This window comes from Ahaetulla prasina, chromosome 14, assembly GCF_028640845.1.
Source record: "Ahaetulla prasina isolate Xishuangbanna chromosome 14, ASM2864084v1, whole genome shotgun sequence".
NCBI lineage: Eukaryota > Metazoa > Chordata > Lepidosauria > Squamata > Colubridae > Ahaetulla > Ahaetulla prasina.
Genome location: NC_080552.1, coordinates 20,340,312 through 20,355,861, shown reverse-complemented (window position 1 = coordinate 20,355,861; position 15,550 = coordinate 20,340,312). Strand labels below are relative to the sequence as shown.

Genomic DNA, 15,550 nt, shown 5'->3' with positions numbered 1-15,550 from the left:
AGTGTCATGGTGCACAAGAAGAGGGGTGGAAAAGCCATGATGGTGCAAGACTCAAAGATGGTGCCCCTGCCCAGCCCACCAGGCAGGTGCAGAAGGAAATCGGAAGGTCCCTGGTTGACTTACTCAGAGTCTCTCCGCCGCTGCAGCTTCGCCAATTCCCTCTGCTTTTCCTTGTATCTCCTCTGCAGCTCAGCTAACTTCATCCTGTAATCCAGTTCCATGCCATCCATGTTCCCAATGGATGACTTTATGGAATACATCTGAGACAAGAAAACAGCAAAGAGTTGATAGAGAAGGAAAAGCAGAACATCAGTCAGTCCCGTTAATTCACAGTCACTGATATATAAATAGAGAGCAAAGCTCTGTCTAGCACTGATGATGTAACGTAGTTGGGTCATGAAACATCTACAAGAAAACAACCCAGTACAGAGAACATCAAGGACCCCACAGTCCTAGTCCTCCTCCCTTCTTCTCTTCTAACACTGATGTTGTAACCTAGTTGGGTCATGAAATGTCCGCAAGAAAACACCCCAGTAGAAGAGAACATCAAGGACCCCACAGTCCTAGTCCTCCTCCCTTCCTCTCTTCTAAAACTGAGGATGTAACCTAGTTGGGTCATGAAATGTTGGCAAGAAAACAACGCAGCTCAGAGGACACCAAAGACCCCACAGTCCAATCCTGAGCTACAATTATTTTCTTCTCTTAGTGCCCTTCGTTAGCTACAATTCAGAATTAAGTTCCTAGCAAAACCTGAGTAGGTATTAACTCTGGGGATGCAATTCCTAGGGTTCTTGGCCAGCTACAGGGCTGACCTATCTAGAGGGCAGAAGATGGGAGAAAGTCTTGAATTCTTAATTGCCAGCAGGTTTCTGCCCTCAGTGGGAACAAAGACTGTTCTTGGCCAATCACCTGCGAATCAGAAAGAGCAACTTTCAATGAGAAAGGATAGAAGAGCCACGTTGGCTGCCATGTAGTCTTTAGGTAAAGGTAAAGGTAAAGGTAAAGGTAAAGGTTCCCCTCGCACATACGTGCTAGTCGTTGCCGACTCTAGGGGGTGGTGCTCCTCTTCGTTTCAAAGCCGAAGAGCCAGCGCTGTCCGAAGACGTCTCCATGGTACATGACTCAACACCAAAGGTGCATGGAACGCTGTTCCCTTCACACCAAAGGTGGTCCCTATTTTTCTACTTGCATTTTTTACCTGCTTTCGAACTGCTAGGTTGGCAGAAGCTGGGACAAGTCACGGGAGCTCACCCCGTTACGCATCACTAGGGATTCGAACCGCTGAACTGCCGACCTTTCGATCGACAAGCTCAGTGTCTCAGCCACTGAGCCACGTGTCCCTAATATAATCTTTGGTGTCCCTCAAAGGTCAGGAAAGCTATTGAGATAGTCCTTGGGTTGCTTCATCTCACCTGAAAGCCTCCTCCTAACCACTTCCCCCATGCCCGTCTCTGCAAATCTGCCTCCCCCCACAACCCTATTCACCGTCTCATCTTTCTTCTGCATCCAGCTGTATTTCTTGTTGGGGTTCAGTTCTCGAGGCAGGCGGATGTTCTTCAGGCTATCCATGAAGGGGGTGGAGAGAACTTCCATCAGCATCTGGGTACCAGCAGCTAACAGGCTTTCCAAGGCTGGATGAGCTGAGAAGTTCTCTGGACCTGCATGAGAGATAGGGTGGATGAGTGAGTGATGAGGAACAGGAGGGACATCCGATAGATAGGGACCAAGGGAAATGCTTAAGCAAACGGAAGTCCAATCTTTCTTGTATTTGGATGACTCTTACCTCATTCCTAGCAGGGCAGGGATCCCCAACCTTGGCAACTTTAAGCCTGGTGGACTTCAACTCCCAGAATTCTGGGAGTTGAAGTCCTCCAGGCTTAAAGTTGCCAAGGTTGGAAACCCCTGTAGCAGGGGCTAACCATAAGTTTTGGAAGATTCCTGTAGCAACAAATCATTGAATCATCAGCCCTCTTGAAGCGGTTTACGGAGTCAGCATGTTGCTCTCTACAATCTGGGTCCTCATTTTACCCCCCCTTGGAAGCAGTCGTGGAATTCAATTTTTTTTTTTTACTACCGGTTCTGTGGGCGTGGCTTGGTGGGTGTGATGTGGCTTGGTGGGTGTGGCAGGGGAAGGATCCTGCAAAATCTCCATTCCCTCCCCACTCCAGGGGGAAGGATACTGCAAAATCTCCGTTCCCACCCCACTCTGGGGCCAGCCAGAGGCGGTATTTGCTGGTTCTCCGAACTACTCAAAATTTCCGCTACCGGTTCTCCAGAACTTGTCAGAATGTGCTGAATTTCACCCCTGCTTGGAAAGGTGGAAGACTGAGTCAATCTTGAACAGCTCAGAATCAAAGTGCTGGAGCAAGCAGCGAGCTAGCCCTGCAGTACTGCATTCTAACCACGACGCCACCACAGCCCTTCTAGCTTTAAGAAAAATTCCCTGATGATGGGCTCCAGGACAAGTCCAGAAGTTCAGCAGACAAAACCTCTGGTCTTGGTGACCAACCCTGATTGGATCCTAACAATAAATCAGTTTAATTGGACCTTCACGTGTGGACCTGAGCTTTCACACACAAGCAGGAACAGAAAGAAACATCTTGAAGGAACATCTTGAAGCTCAAAGCTAAGCCTTGAACATTGTCTTGTAACGAGGTCCATAGCTACTCACCTTCGGTTTCCTGCCGCCGTTTCTCCAACTCCAGTTCCGCGATTTCGCTCAAGAGGGTAATTCCGTGCAGAAAGGTGTGTTCTGGGGACAGACTGGAAGACACTTCTAAGTTCACCACTGCCTCCTGAGGGACACTATCGCTGTTCGTGAGCAAGGAACACGCTTGGGGTAATTCAGCAGCTGCTGCTAAGGCATTCATCCCAGCCAAGGGGTCATCAATTTTGATGTCCAGAGATGGGACTGGGCAGGTATATATCTCATTCCTGTAGATGGGGGCTTCTACCATGGGTTCCTCCTCTTCCTGAAGCATGCTGGGAAATTCTCTGTTTGGAGGAGATCTGATATGGGGCATTTCTACAGCCATTGGTGACTTCTCAGGCTGAGGAACCAACCCCATCTCAGATTTTTCAGTATCTCTCTGTAACAAACTCCCGCCATAGTCATGAATAGGGCACGTTTCACTGCCATTGGTCTCTTCTGCTTGGGCTTCCATTTCCACTGAGCAGGACATCCCTGGATAGGCAGCTGGGCAATCCTCGAGAACTTCTTCCTGGTCTGAACTCCTGAGGGCTTGCCTGTGGTGCAACTGAAGATCACATTCATTGGTGTCCTCAACAGGGAGGGCAACCGAGGTTGCCATATCCAGAGCCTCCATCTCCTGTTCGCAGATACCTTCTTCCTGGCCATTGTCCATCTCCAGCTCCGTTTTCACCCGTTCTTCCAAGGATTCTTCCTCCTCCATGGTCTGGATGGGTTTGACCATCTTGGATGGGGAAAGATGAATGGGCTTCACCTCTGGAGAAAGGGTCAAGCGCTCGGGACTGCTGGTTGGCAGAGGAACACCGGAGCCCAATTCATCTGCCTCGGATGCAGCTGCTGGCTGGAGAAGGTATGGGTAGTGTCTTCTGAAGGAGTCTGGAAGGGACTGGAAGGGATAGCCGGATGGAATTTCTGCAAGAGGACACAAAATGATGAAAACCTGGAAGACAAGTCCCATATTTTCTTCAAGAGAATCCCTAACAACAGTGGTCTCCAATCTTTCCAACTTTGTCGAGTGGAGGGGGGAGGAAGAGGGGATGGTTCTGTGTGAGTGACAGGGGCAAACACAAGTCTGCGAACTCCATTTGTGCAAGTGGGGGTGAGTCCACCTACCAGTCACACAAACGGAGGAGAAAGAGAGGAGAGAGAGAGAGGAGAGGGAGAGAAAGAGAAAGAAAGAAAAAGAGAGAGAAAGGGAAAGAAAAAGAGAAAGAGAAAGAAAGAAAGAGAGGAGAAAAAGAGAAGAAAGAGAAAAAGAGAGAAAAAGAGAAAAAGAGAGAGAGAAAGAAAGAAAGAAAGAAAAAGAGAGAGGAGAGAAAGAAAGAGAGAGAGAGAGAGAGAGAAAGAAAGAGGGAAGGAGCTTTGAGAAAGAGGCAGAATTAGGAAAGGACAAAACAGAAAATTTAAAAAAAAAGAAAGTGGATTAAAAAAAATAGTGGGGCTTTGTACCTGGAAACAATGTCTGGTATGAAGCAGAGGTCTCTTTTTCCAGTTCCAGCTCTTTCTTCTCCATGTTCTCGGTTTCCTCCTCTTCTTTTGGAGGGAGGCTAGGGGCAGGTGGTGGAGAAGCAGGAGGTGGGCTGGATGGATGAGTGATGGGAGTCGTGGGGTAGGAATAGGTTGGCTGGCTTGGTGGTTCCTCCAACTTTTGGATTACCTCAGCTTTGAGCACCGACACGGAGGAGGATCTGGGTGATAGCGGAGGTGGGCTGACCACCTTATTGTAGGACGCAGAAGTGCTTGGAGACAAAACTGGGGGCTTCCGATGCAGAAGGGTTGAGGCAGAAGTTGGCAAACCTGATTTGGCATTGTCTAGGTTGCGCTTCGTTATCTTCTCTTCCATCTCTGCCCGCTGTTCGCTGGCTTTTAGCCTCTCCTGTTGAGAGAAAGGAGACCTCAAATAGTAATGGTTCTCCACTGGTACTACATGGACCCCAAAGGGGACTCAGGAGTAAATTAGGTAAGACACAGGAACAACCATGCAAAACGTGAAGTTTTCGCAACTTATCTGTTGTGGCTCTGGCCCCCGAGCCTGCCCTCATGGAGGAGAGTGACTCAAAGAGTGAGGGAGAGGAGCCAGCAGGGCCTCCCTCGCCAGGACCCTCCTCGCTGGCACCGCCCCAAATTCCAGTGCAGGCCAGGAGGAGAAGCTAACAAGGCCTCCCTCTCCCGGACCCTCCTCCTCCTCCCTGGCAACGCCCCAAATCCCAGCTGCTGACGATCAGTCCTGGATCGACCCGAGGCAGCGACGTAAAGATAAGCGTGCGCAACAGAAGAAAAGGTGTGGCAGGCTCAGAGAGTGCTGAGTCACGGAGCCACACCCCATAAGGGATAAAAGCGGGTGGAGCTGCCATTGGGCTTCGTGACGGACAAAAAAACTACCCAGCGTGTGTTGCAGCTCGGTCACTCAGGAGTTAAAGGCCTTTCTTTCCTGTAAGCTTGGCAATGGGACTGGGACACGAGTGCTTTTATCTCTGTCCGAGATAAAGACTTCAGAACTTGGCAGGCCTCTGGACAGTTGCTGCCAAGTCTTGTGCTTCCTACAAAAGAATCAGGTCTGCGTCAATAAAAGGACTGTGAAACTCGCGTTTCTCCGTGATGTGGAAGGGGGGACAGAACATTATCAGAACTGATAAATGCCTGTAAACATAGGTGATTTCCTTGCTACAATCATGGGAGCAGACTTTTTGACCGAATAACAGGTTGGGTTAGAGTTTCTCATAGTCAGCTTGGTTTTCCACCAACTGTCTTACCTTGTCTTGTATTAAAAAACTTGTCTGGTAAAAATCCAGGCACAACAATGATGTGGAAAAGCCAGTTATAAGGCCCAAAACCAAGAATGATACATGGTGAGTCTCTTAAGCTGAGTTCTTTATTTCTTCACGCCTATAGACAGAATCTTGCCAGAACGAAGACTCTACTGTCTGCATCTGTAATATACTCTGGGAACTATTGAGGAGGGGCTGTCTTCAATCACTTTCTCTCACACATGATATCTGAGCTGAGTTGCCTCTTACTCCTCGGGAATGCAGCCCCTCCCTTCTGGGGAAACCGCCCCCTCCTTACTACATTCCACCACCCCTGTCTACTTGGTTTAATTAATGCTAACTAGGATCTAGTCAGGCCTTCTCCATTCATCGCATCCAGAGACCTAGTTTCAGAAAGGAGAAGCCGATGAGGTTGGTTTTTCCAAAGACAGTTGCAAGAGTTGAAGCCCAAGGATTAGGACCTTACCACCAACTGGGCGTGTGCAGCCTGTTGCTGCAGGAGGTATAGCTCATGCTGACGAATCAGCTGCTGGTGAGATAAGAGCTGGAGCTGGTGTGCGTGCTGGAGGGAGCCCCTGGTAGGAGAATATATGGCAGGCCAGATAGAAGGAGCGCGATCCATCAGTTCTGCTGGAGTGAAGAGAGAGATTCATCTGTAAACCCAACCTCAGTCAAAGCTAAGACTTCAAGGACTAAGCAATATGGAGATCCTGGAGATGGAGATCCATGTGCCACCAGGTTGGCCACATATGAACTTTACCCAAAGCATGTCAGGTGCGAACAACCAGGCCCATAGGTGTAGAGTTCAAGCTAACAACTTTATTACATTCTGCCTATAATACAGGAATCTCCCCAGGCTGCAGACCTACTCTTGGGAACAATTAGACAAGGCTCCAAGGAACTTAGGCCTGTCCAGTTGTAACCCTTTTGTGATTGCACAGTGACTCCAGGATAACACCATACTCGATTCCTCTTCCCTGCCAGGCTGGTGCTTCCCAACAAATATCTTCTCAGGGTTCCAAGGAACACCCCCAACGAAATAAAGCTCTGAGGTTTGAGGTTCCTCAAAGTTCCAATTTATTAGAGATGTCATGTTGGCACACTTGGGAAAAACCCGAAACTGAAAGCTTCCAGGTTTTCCACACCCAGTTGACAGTTCACAGCCCTGCCCCACACCCACAAGTTCATCACATTGTCCAATCAACTCTTCACACTCAATTGGATACAATCTTCAGGCAGTCTCCTGGATGTCCTTGAATACGGAATGTTGTTATGACTAACTTTCTACCGCTCCAACAAAAACCCCCTCCCAACTTCCCCAGTTAAAATATGTGGCAGTTAAGAAGCAAAAAGAAAATTGCCTTCCAAAACTGACACATCTCTTGTCAGCCATTCCTGGTGGACCAGACAAGAGATGACCTCGTCAGCTAATTCTACCTTAAATAAAAGGCTACAGGAACAATAACTTGAAGGTACAATTCTCTTTGGGCACCTACCAAAGTGGGTCAGGTGTTCACTGGGGATCATGACAAGCTGGCCGGATTGAGGATCTCTGGCAAACTGGTATGCAGAGGGAAGCGCTCCCCCCATGCTGGAAGGAAAGCCAGGGGCCATGCCTTGGTGCAAAGAAGGGTGCCCTGTGTAGAATACAAGAGCCGAAGAGAAATTCCGTAAAACGAAAAGATCAAAGGTCGCAGGAAACCAGGTGAGATGGTGCCCAAACAAATCTATTTTTAAGGTTGTACAGCTGATCACCCTGGGATGCATAGATATGCATGGATAGATGTCTGTGAAGAATCTCAGTCATCCAGATCCAAATCGTCGCAACGCCTGTCAGCGTTCCATGTGATCCATCCACGTCAATCCTGAAGTGAACCTGGCTGAAGCTATCTTGGAGGCTTCAGGGTTGCCACAGTGGCTTTCAAAAACTTTTTTTTGCCCCCAAGGAAAAAAATGTGGGTTTTTCTTTGGTTTCTTCAAGAGTGGTGTTTTTTTTTTTCAATTTTCCCCAAGGGAAAAACAATTTTTCGACCTTTTGAAAAATCAGCTTTGAGATATGCATGGATAATAGCAATAGCACTTATATATCTCTTCACAGTGCTTTGCGCCCCCCCCCCCAAGCGGTTTACAGAGTCAGCCTCTTGCCCCCCAACAATCTGGGTCCTCATTTGACCCACGTCTGAAGGATGGAAGGCTGAGTCAGACCTTGAGCCTGGTGAGATTTTTAACTGCCCAAATTGCAGGCAGCCGGCAGGCAGCAGAAGTAGCCTGCAGTACTGCACTCTAACCACTGCGCCAACCTGGCTCATACAGCAATCAAGCAATTGCTGCATCATTTTTTATTCTAGTCACCTGGGGGGGGGGTGTCTAGAATCATTATAGTGTCCACTGCGTTAAGCAACAGCATCCAAGCTGAAAGAATTCCTTTTCTAAGAGCATAACAACACACAGGAGATTCCTGGACATCATTATACTCGTTGGGAAACCCTGCTATAGAATGGGCTTTTTTCAAGCTTGAAACGCGAAATTTCATGCTGAAAAGCTATGGGCCTCTGGTGGCTCAACAGGCTAATGCAGTCTGTTATTAACAGCAGCTGCTTGCAATTACTGCAGGTTCAAGTCCCACCAGGCCCAAGGTTGACTCAGCCTTCCATCCTTTATAAGGTATGTAAAATGGGCCTCTGGTGGCTCAGACTGGTAAGACAGTCTGTTATTAACAGCAGCTGCTTGCAATTACTGCAGGTTCAAGTCCCACCAGGCCCAAGGTTGACTCAGCCTTCCATCCTTTATAAGGTAGGTAAAATGAGGACCCAGATTGTTGGGGGGCAATAAGTTGACTTTGTATATAGTATACAAATGGATGAAGACTATTGCTTGACATAGTGTAAGCCGCCCTGAGTCTTCGGAGAAGGGCGGGATATAAATGCAAATTTAAAAAAAAATTCAGAACAAAATATTCGCACACCCGATGGTCTAAACCAGTGGTCACCAACTGGTGGTCCATGGACCGCTGGTGGTCTGCAAAAAAATTTTGGTGGTCCGCAGAAAAACTAGTTGCATTTTTAATATTGCATTAAATCAGGGGTCCTCGAACTATGGCCCCTAGGACAGATAAGTGGAATGAATGTTTGTGTTGCTGCAGAGAGTCTCCTACTTCGGGGTGTTTTTGTGCAAGTTGGAGGGCAGAAATTCGGCCTCCCAGTGCAGGGCTTTGGGTGAAGGCTGGAGGGAAGTGCCGCTGGTGGCAAGGAACCGGATGGCCTCGTTCCAGTGGGACTGCTCCATGGCCTGGAACTGGCTGACCATCTCAGCCCACTGAGCCTCCAGGCGCCGGTACCTGCCCTTGCACTCCCGCAGGTCTTCCCTCTGCTTGGAAAGCCTATGCTCCTAGTCCTCAGTGAGGTGCTTCTGCTGAACCTCCTTCTCGGTCAGATCCAATTTGAACTGAGCCGTTTTGCCAACTCTTTCTCGTGGTGGCTGCTTAGCTCCAACAACTGCTTCCTGTTGGGGCCCTAAGGAGCCCGGGCGGGCAGGCGAGGAGAAGCTGGGAGGGGAGGGACGAGTAGAGTCCCGCAGGGTGCCCCTCAGTGTGAGATGCCCACCCAGTCACATGACCTAGCCACGCCCACCCAGCCAGTCATTAGGCAGATCATATTAGTGGTCTGCGAGATTTAAAATGATGAATTTTAAATGAATTTTAGATGAATCTTGATTACTGCTCGCCTGTCTGGAACCCATACCATATATCTGATATCAATACAGTTGAGCGTGTCCAAAGGTATTTTACGAGAAGAGTTCTCCACTCCTCCGAAACCAATAAAATACCTTATTCCACCAGACTTGATATCCTGGGTCTAGAAAACTTGGAACTTCATCGCCTTCGACAGGACCTGGGTTTAGCTCATAGAATCATCCATTGTAATGTCCTTCCTGTCAATGACTTCTTCCGTTTCAATAACAATAACACAAGAGCCACCAACAGATTTAAACTCAATGTCAACCGCTCCAATTTAGATTGCAGAAAACACGATTTCTGTAACAGAATTATCTACGCTTGGAATGCATTACCTGACTCTGTGGTCTCTTCTCATAACCCCAAAAGCTTTACTCAAAATCTATCCACAGTTGACCTCACCCCATTCCTAAGAGGACCATAAGGGGCGTGCATAAGAGCACAAACGTGCCTACCATTCCTGTCCTATTGTTTCTTCCCCTATATATATATATGTTTATATTACCTTGTTTCTCCTCATATATATGTTTATATATTATATAATCCTTTATGTAATGCTTGTATATATTGTTACGACAAATAAATAAAATAAAATAAATAAAATAAAATAAATTTAGTGGCCCCTGAGGTTTGAGAAGTTGGTGGCCCCCGGTCTAAACAAGAGGCCAGTTCTGCGTTCACTTGAACACCTTACCGTAGGGATGGCCGGTAAGCCACATGGACGAGCTGCTGCTTCTGGGTAACCACGGATGGGTCGCCAAGTGTGGTGTGGGGTCACCAGTCCACCGTCCGGAACTGGTCAGGGGTGGTCCCCCAGTCACCATGAGGTTAGAGTTTAAGCCACTGGTAGCACAAGTAGCCGGATGGATCCGAGCAAAATCAGCCAATTCTTTGCTTTCTCTGGGGAAAATAAAAAAGAGGAAGAGGAGGAGGGCTTAGGGAACCAAGCCTTGATAGGTTTCAAGCATGGTCCTTCCATTCTTCATCAGGAAGGGGAATGACGACACTTCAATGGCTGGCGGAAGACATTTGTGGAAGAGGTTTGGAGGGGGAGGGGGAGGATGACGACTGTGGGGTCCTCGATGTTGTCTGAACTGTGTTGTTTTCTTGTAGATGTTTCATGACCCAACTAGGTAACATCATCAGTGCTAAAAGAGAGGGGAGTTTTCAGAAAGGAGGAGGAAGAGGAGGAGGAAGATTGTGGGGTCCTTGATGTTCTCTGAACTGTGTTGTTTTCTTGTAGATGTTTCATGACCCAACTAGATAACGTCATCAGTGCTAAAAGAGAGGGGAGTTTTCAGAAAGGAGGAGGAAGAGGAAGAGAAGGAGGAGGACTGTGGGGTCCTTGATGTTCTCTGAACTGTGTTGTTTTCGTATAGATGTTTCAGAACTTAACTAGGTAACAGGGTGAGGAGGAAGAGGAGGAGTTGGAGGAGATATCCAGATAACTTCTGAACTTCCTCAGCCCCTTCTCAATTGTCCTTCCATCAACCAGCAAGAAAGCTTTTGTTTAGACTAGATAGTTAGTGTCGTGTCCCACTCCTCCGCTGACGGCCGGGTCAGGGAAATCCGAATCAGGCTTGTCTCTGCAGCTCTGCCCAAAGTCCTAGCAAAGTCCTCAGAGCAGGCAGGAGACCAGAAACTTTCCTCCGTGTTCGGGAGCAGATAAGAAGGCCCTGGCTGCTGTGAGAGCGGGCAAGACACAACACTTAGCTTCTTGAATTTATCTGCTTTTTTTCTTTTGCTTGGCAGTTTTGTTTTTCTCCCGGCTATTTTTCACAGCGGGTTTTATTTGCTTTCCGTACATTTGTGGCTTAAAATATATTTCCACATTGCAGGTAGTTTTGAGATGTGCATCTTTCAGACTGCAAAACTGCGGGCAGAAACGGTCTAATTTTAGAGCTAAACTGGAGCAGGAAAAGTATCGCAAGCGTAAAGAAATGTCACCTGAGAAGCTTCTCCTGGTCTCGTTCCAGACGACTTGCCAGGAGGTGGTTTTCTCGAAGGCGTGGACGGTCATCCCCACAGTCCTCGTCCAACCGTCCGTGTCCTAAGGGGCAACCGAAACAAAGCAAGCTCAGCCTCCTGTAAATATAATCAAACGTTGAGAATTCTCCAACCAACGGTTGAAGTTCTAGACATCTCTTCAAGAATCACCAGGATCCCAAGATCCTTGACGGAGAAGCCTTGACGAAGAGACAGTTATGGTATAATGGGTTAAGAGGTCAAGTGGAATCAGAAAGACAGATCAAGTCTCTGCTTATTCAGGGAGCTTTAGATGCCTACAGACAAATTCCTAGTTCTGCTCCCAAATTATAGGTAGTCCTCAACTTTACAAAAAAAAGTTTATTGTTCAGAATAGGGAGAGGGGAGGGGAGGGGAGAGGAGAGGAGGGAGGAGGGAAGGAGAAGGGGAAGGAGGGGAAGGAGGAAGAAGGGGATGTAGGAAGAGGAGAGGGGAAGGAGGGAGAAGGGGAAGGAGGGGAAGGAGGGAGAAGGGGAAGGAGGAGAAGGAGAAGGAGGAGAAGGAGAAGAAGAAGGAGAAGAGGGGAAGGAGGAAGGAGGAAGGAGGAAGGAGGGGAGAAGGAGAGAAGGAGAAGGGAAGGAGGGAAGGAGGAAGGAAGGAAAGGAGAAGGAAGGAGAAGGAAGGAGGGAAGGAGGAAGGAAAGGAGGAGAAGGAGAAGGAGAAGGAGAAGGGAAGGAGGAGAAGGAGGAGAAGGAGAAGGAGGGGAAGGAGGAAGGAAGGAAAGGAGGGGAAGGGGAAGGGGAAGGAGGGGAAGGAGGGAGAAGGGGAAAGAGGAGAAGGAGAAGGAGAAGGAGAAGGAGAAGGAGAAGGAGGGGAAGGAGAAAGAAGGAGGAGGAAGGAGGAGAAGGGAAGGAGGGAAGGAGGAGAAGGGAAGGAGGAGAAGGAGAAGGAGGAGAAGGAGAAGAAGAAGGAGAAAGAGGGGAAGGAGGAAGGAGGGAAGGAGGAAGGAGGGGAGAAGGAGAAGGAGAAGGAGAAGGGAAGGAGGAAGGAGGAAGGAAGGAAAGGAGAAGGAGAAGGAGAAGGGAAGGAGGGAAGGAGGAAGGAAGGAAAGGAGGAGAAGGAGAAGGAGAAGGAGAAGGAGAAGGAGAAGGAGAAGGAGGGGAAGGAGAAAGAAGGGAAAGCAGGAAAAGGAGAGAGGAAGGAGGGAGACAGGAAAGGAGGAGAAGGAGAGAATAGGGGAGGGGAGCAGAGGGAGGGACTTATAACTGTTTTTCACACTTATGACCATTGGAGCATCCCCATGGTCATGTGCTCCAAATTCAGATGCTCACATTTATGACAGCTGCCGTGTCCTGCGGCCCCTTGATTCCCTTTTGAGACCTTCTGACAAGGAAAGTCAAGGGGGAAGCCAGGTTCCCTTAACTGGGTTACTACCTTAATAACTGCAGCGATTCACTCAGCAAACTGTGGGAAGAAAGGTTGCAAAATGGGGGTGGGGGTCGGGTGGGATTCACTTAACAAACGTCTCACTGAGGCGCAGAAATTTCGGGCTCAGTTGAGGTGGTTAGTTGAGGACTACCGGTAACTTTCCTTCCTTCCATCACAAATGGTTAGCGGAATTCTTTTTTTTTTATTTATTTACATTTATATCCCGCCCTTCTCCGAAGACTCAGGGCGGCTTACAGTGTGTAAGGCAATAGTCTCATTCTATTTGTATATTTACAAAGTCAATTTATTGCCCCCCCAACAATGGGTCCTCATTTTACCTACCTTATAAAGGATGGAAGGCTGAGTCAACCTTGGACCTGGTGGGACTAGAACCTGCAGTAATTGCAGGCAGCTGTGTTTTAATAACAGGCTATCTTATAGCCTGAGCCACACCGCGGCCCTTTTTCCCCTTGATTTAAGGTCCTGACATTTGGGATTTGTCTGTCTTCCATCTTCTCAGTCATCCCTGTGGCTACTTTAAAAAAAATAAAATAAAATATAGGAGGTGTTTCAAATAATCACAGGCTGATGGTTGTAACTGGGTTTTCCCGTAAAGAAACAACCCTCGTTCTTGCAAATGCTTCAGTGGTGGGTTTCAAATTTTTTTACTACCGGTTCTGTGGGTGGTGGCTTGCTGGGCGTGGCATGGCTTGGTGGGCGTGGCAAGGGAAGGATACTGTAAAAGCTCCATTCCCTTCCCACTCCAGGGGAAGGATACCGTAAAATCTCCATTCCCACTCCATTCCAGAGGAAGGATACTGTAAAATCTCTATTCCCATCCCACTCCAGAGGAAGGATACTGTAAAATCTCCATTCCCATCCCACTCCAGGGGAAGAGTACTGTAAAATCTCCATTCCCATCCCACTCCAGGGGAAGGTTACTGCAAAATCCCCATTTCCTCCCAATCAGCTGGGACTCAGGAGGCAGAGAATAGATGGGGGCAGAGGCAGCCAGAGGTGGTATTTGCCGGTTCTCCCAACTACTCAAAATTTCCACTACCGGTTCTCCAGAACTGGTCAGAACCTGCTGAAACCCACCTCTGGAGTGCTTGTTTGCAATCACTTTTATTTTATTTTTTTCTTGCATGCTTTCAAACCCCACTAGCACCCCCCATCCAGGGACTGCCGCTAACCCAAAGAGCCTAACAACCGTAAAACAGCCTCTTCCATATTTCCTTACTGGCCTAAGAATAATGGTGGATCAGCCTTATGCAAGGTGGTCCCAGGGCTGTACTAGGGATGTTCTGCACACCCCTTAACGTCCCAAACACAACCTACAAACTGCTAATTCACATACACACACACACCCCAAAAAAAAAAAACTCTCAATGGGCAATCTTGTCTTTATAAATTTCCTGACATGACGTAGGAAGTCCGTTGAAACAACATGCATCCCGTTGCAAAATTCAACCAGTTATGCACAGAGCTTGAAGGGAGGGGAAGGAGGGAGGGAAGGGAGGGAGGGAAGGGAGGGTCCCCCCCAAAGAAATATCTCTAGAGGCCCCGTTTCCTTGGCGACCAATGCCCCTGTTCAATGTGTGGTTTGGCTGGCCAAATCCTACTAGATTAGCTCCCTTTCTCTTAAAAGGGTTTGCACCTACACTTGGCACAGACCAACTCAATATTATTAATTTAAAAAAGAAAGGGAAAGAGAAAGAGAAAGAGAAAGAGAAAGAGAAAGAGAAAGAGAGAGAAAGAAAGAAAGAAAGAAAGAAAGAAAGAAAGAAAGAAAGAAAGAAAGAAAGAAAGGAGGAAGAAAAGTCCCTTGGCACGCAAGGACGGGAAAAGGGTTGGAGGGGCGAGGGAGAATTGGGGAGGGGGCCGCGAGACGGGCAAAAAAAAAAAGAGAGAGAGAGAGAGAGAGCCTTGTGTGCCAATTCTATTGCTTAGCAACCAGACAAAGTACAGTCTTGTTCACAAGCTCTTATTTCTGCTCAGTAAATTACATTTAACGGGGGACGGCGGGGGGGGGGGAAGCAAAGGATGGCTGGGGACTGGGAGGTGGGGGGGGGCTGAAGCTTTCAGACCAGCTGAAACAAACACATCCCCTTTGTTGGCTACCAATCCCGGCTCTTGGCTCCAGACGCAAAGAGGCTGTGGGAACCCAGATGGAGAAATGAAATCAGGCTGGCTTCTGCACACAAAAGGGCTAAAAATCGGGGAGTCCGGGGGGTTCCGGAGGATGGACAGACAGATTGACAGAATCCAGCTCCTTTTTTCTCTGCAGGACTAGTGGGGAAAGCATTGGAGCGGGTTTGGACTGCTGCTGGGTGTCCCCCCTCCTTCTCTTCCCTCCCCCCGCACACAAAACGGAGACGATGCACTTGGAAGGATGCAGTTTGTGAGTTGGCAGGGGGAAAGCGGGGGTCACCACTGGCCAAATTTAAGCTGCCTTCTGCAACGCACAAACACACACACACACACACACACACACACACACACACACATCAATCCATGGCTCCCAATTTTGCAAATTTCAGCCACGTTCTGCTTCCACGCACCCCTCCCCTCCCCCAATTCAAGGGTTTTCCTCTGCAACCATTTCAAAGCAGAATGATGGAGGGGGGGGGACAACTTGGGAATATGTTCTTCCTCCCCCCCCCCCACTCTCAAAATCAGGGGAATGTTTGGCCAGCAGCCGACTGAATTACTCTTACTCTACGAATAGTGACGCGAGAGCGAAGGACCATTGTCCGTGACTTCAGGGGATGTTGGCCTTCGTTGGTTCTCTCTGATTGCAATTTCACAACACCATTTTTTTAAAATTCCAGTTTGCACACCTACAGGACAGTGTCCGTAGGAGGGATAGTCAGAAAAGTCAAGGGGTGGGTGGGTTTCCTCCGTTGTGTGATTTAACCTCCATCCCTCAAAGATCACCATCTTGGC

General features: G+C 48.3%; 1 protein-coding gene across 5 annotated transcripts in view; it reads right to left on the bottom strand.

Moving 5' to 3' along the window:
- The window catches only part of TNRC18 (trinucleotide repeat containing 18), an 83,483-nt gene that overhangs the window by 33,956 nt on the left and 33,977 nt on the right, over positions 1-15,550 (bottom strand). For 2 of the 5 annotated variants that reach the window (XM_058157906.1, XM_058157908.1), the window contains exons 5-12: positions 11,159-11,261; positions 9,906-10,111; positions 6,975-7,115; positions 5,945-6,108; positions 4,160-4,586; positions 2,672-3,622; positions 1,486-1,658; positions 124-260 (exon numbers count right to left, since the gene is read on the bottom strand). In XM_058157906.1, coding sequence (XP_058013889.1) covers positions 124-260; positions 1,486-1,658; positions 2,672-3,622; positions 4,160-4,586; positions 5,945-6,108; positions 6,975-7,115; positions 9,906-10,111; positions 11,159-11,261 — 2,302 coding nt within the window. The remainder of the gene's footprint in view (positions 1-123; positions 261-1,485; positions 1,659-2,671; positions 3,623-4,159; positions 4,587-5,944; positions 6,109-6,974; positions 7,116-9,905; positions 10,112-11,158; positions 11,262-15,550) is intronic. The other 3 variants (XM_058157907.1, XM_058157909.1, XM_058157910.1) reach the window with 3 other exon arrangements.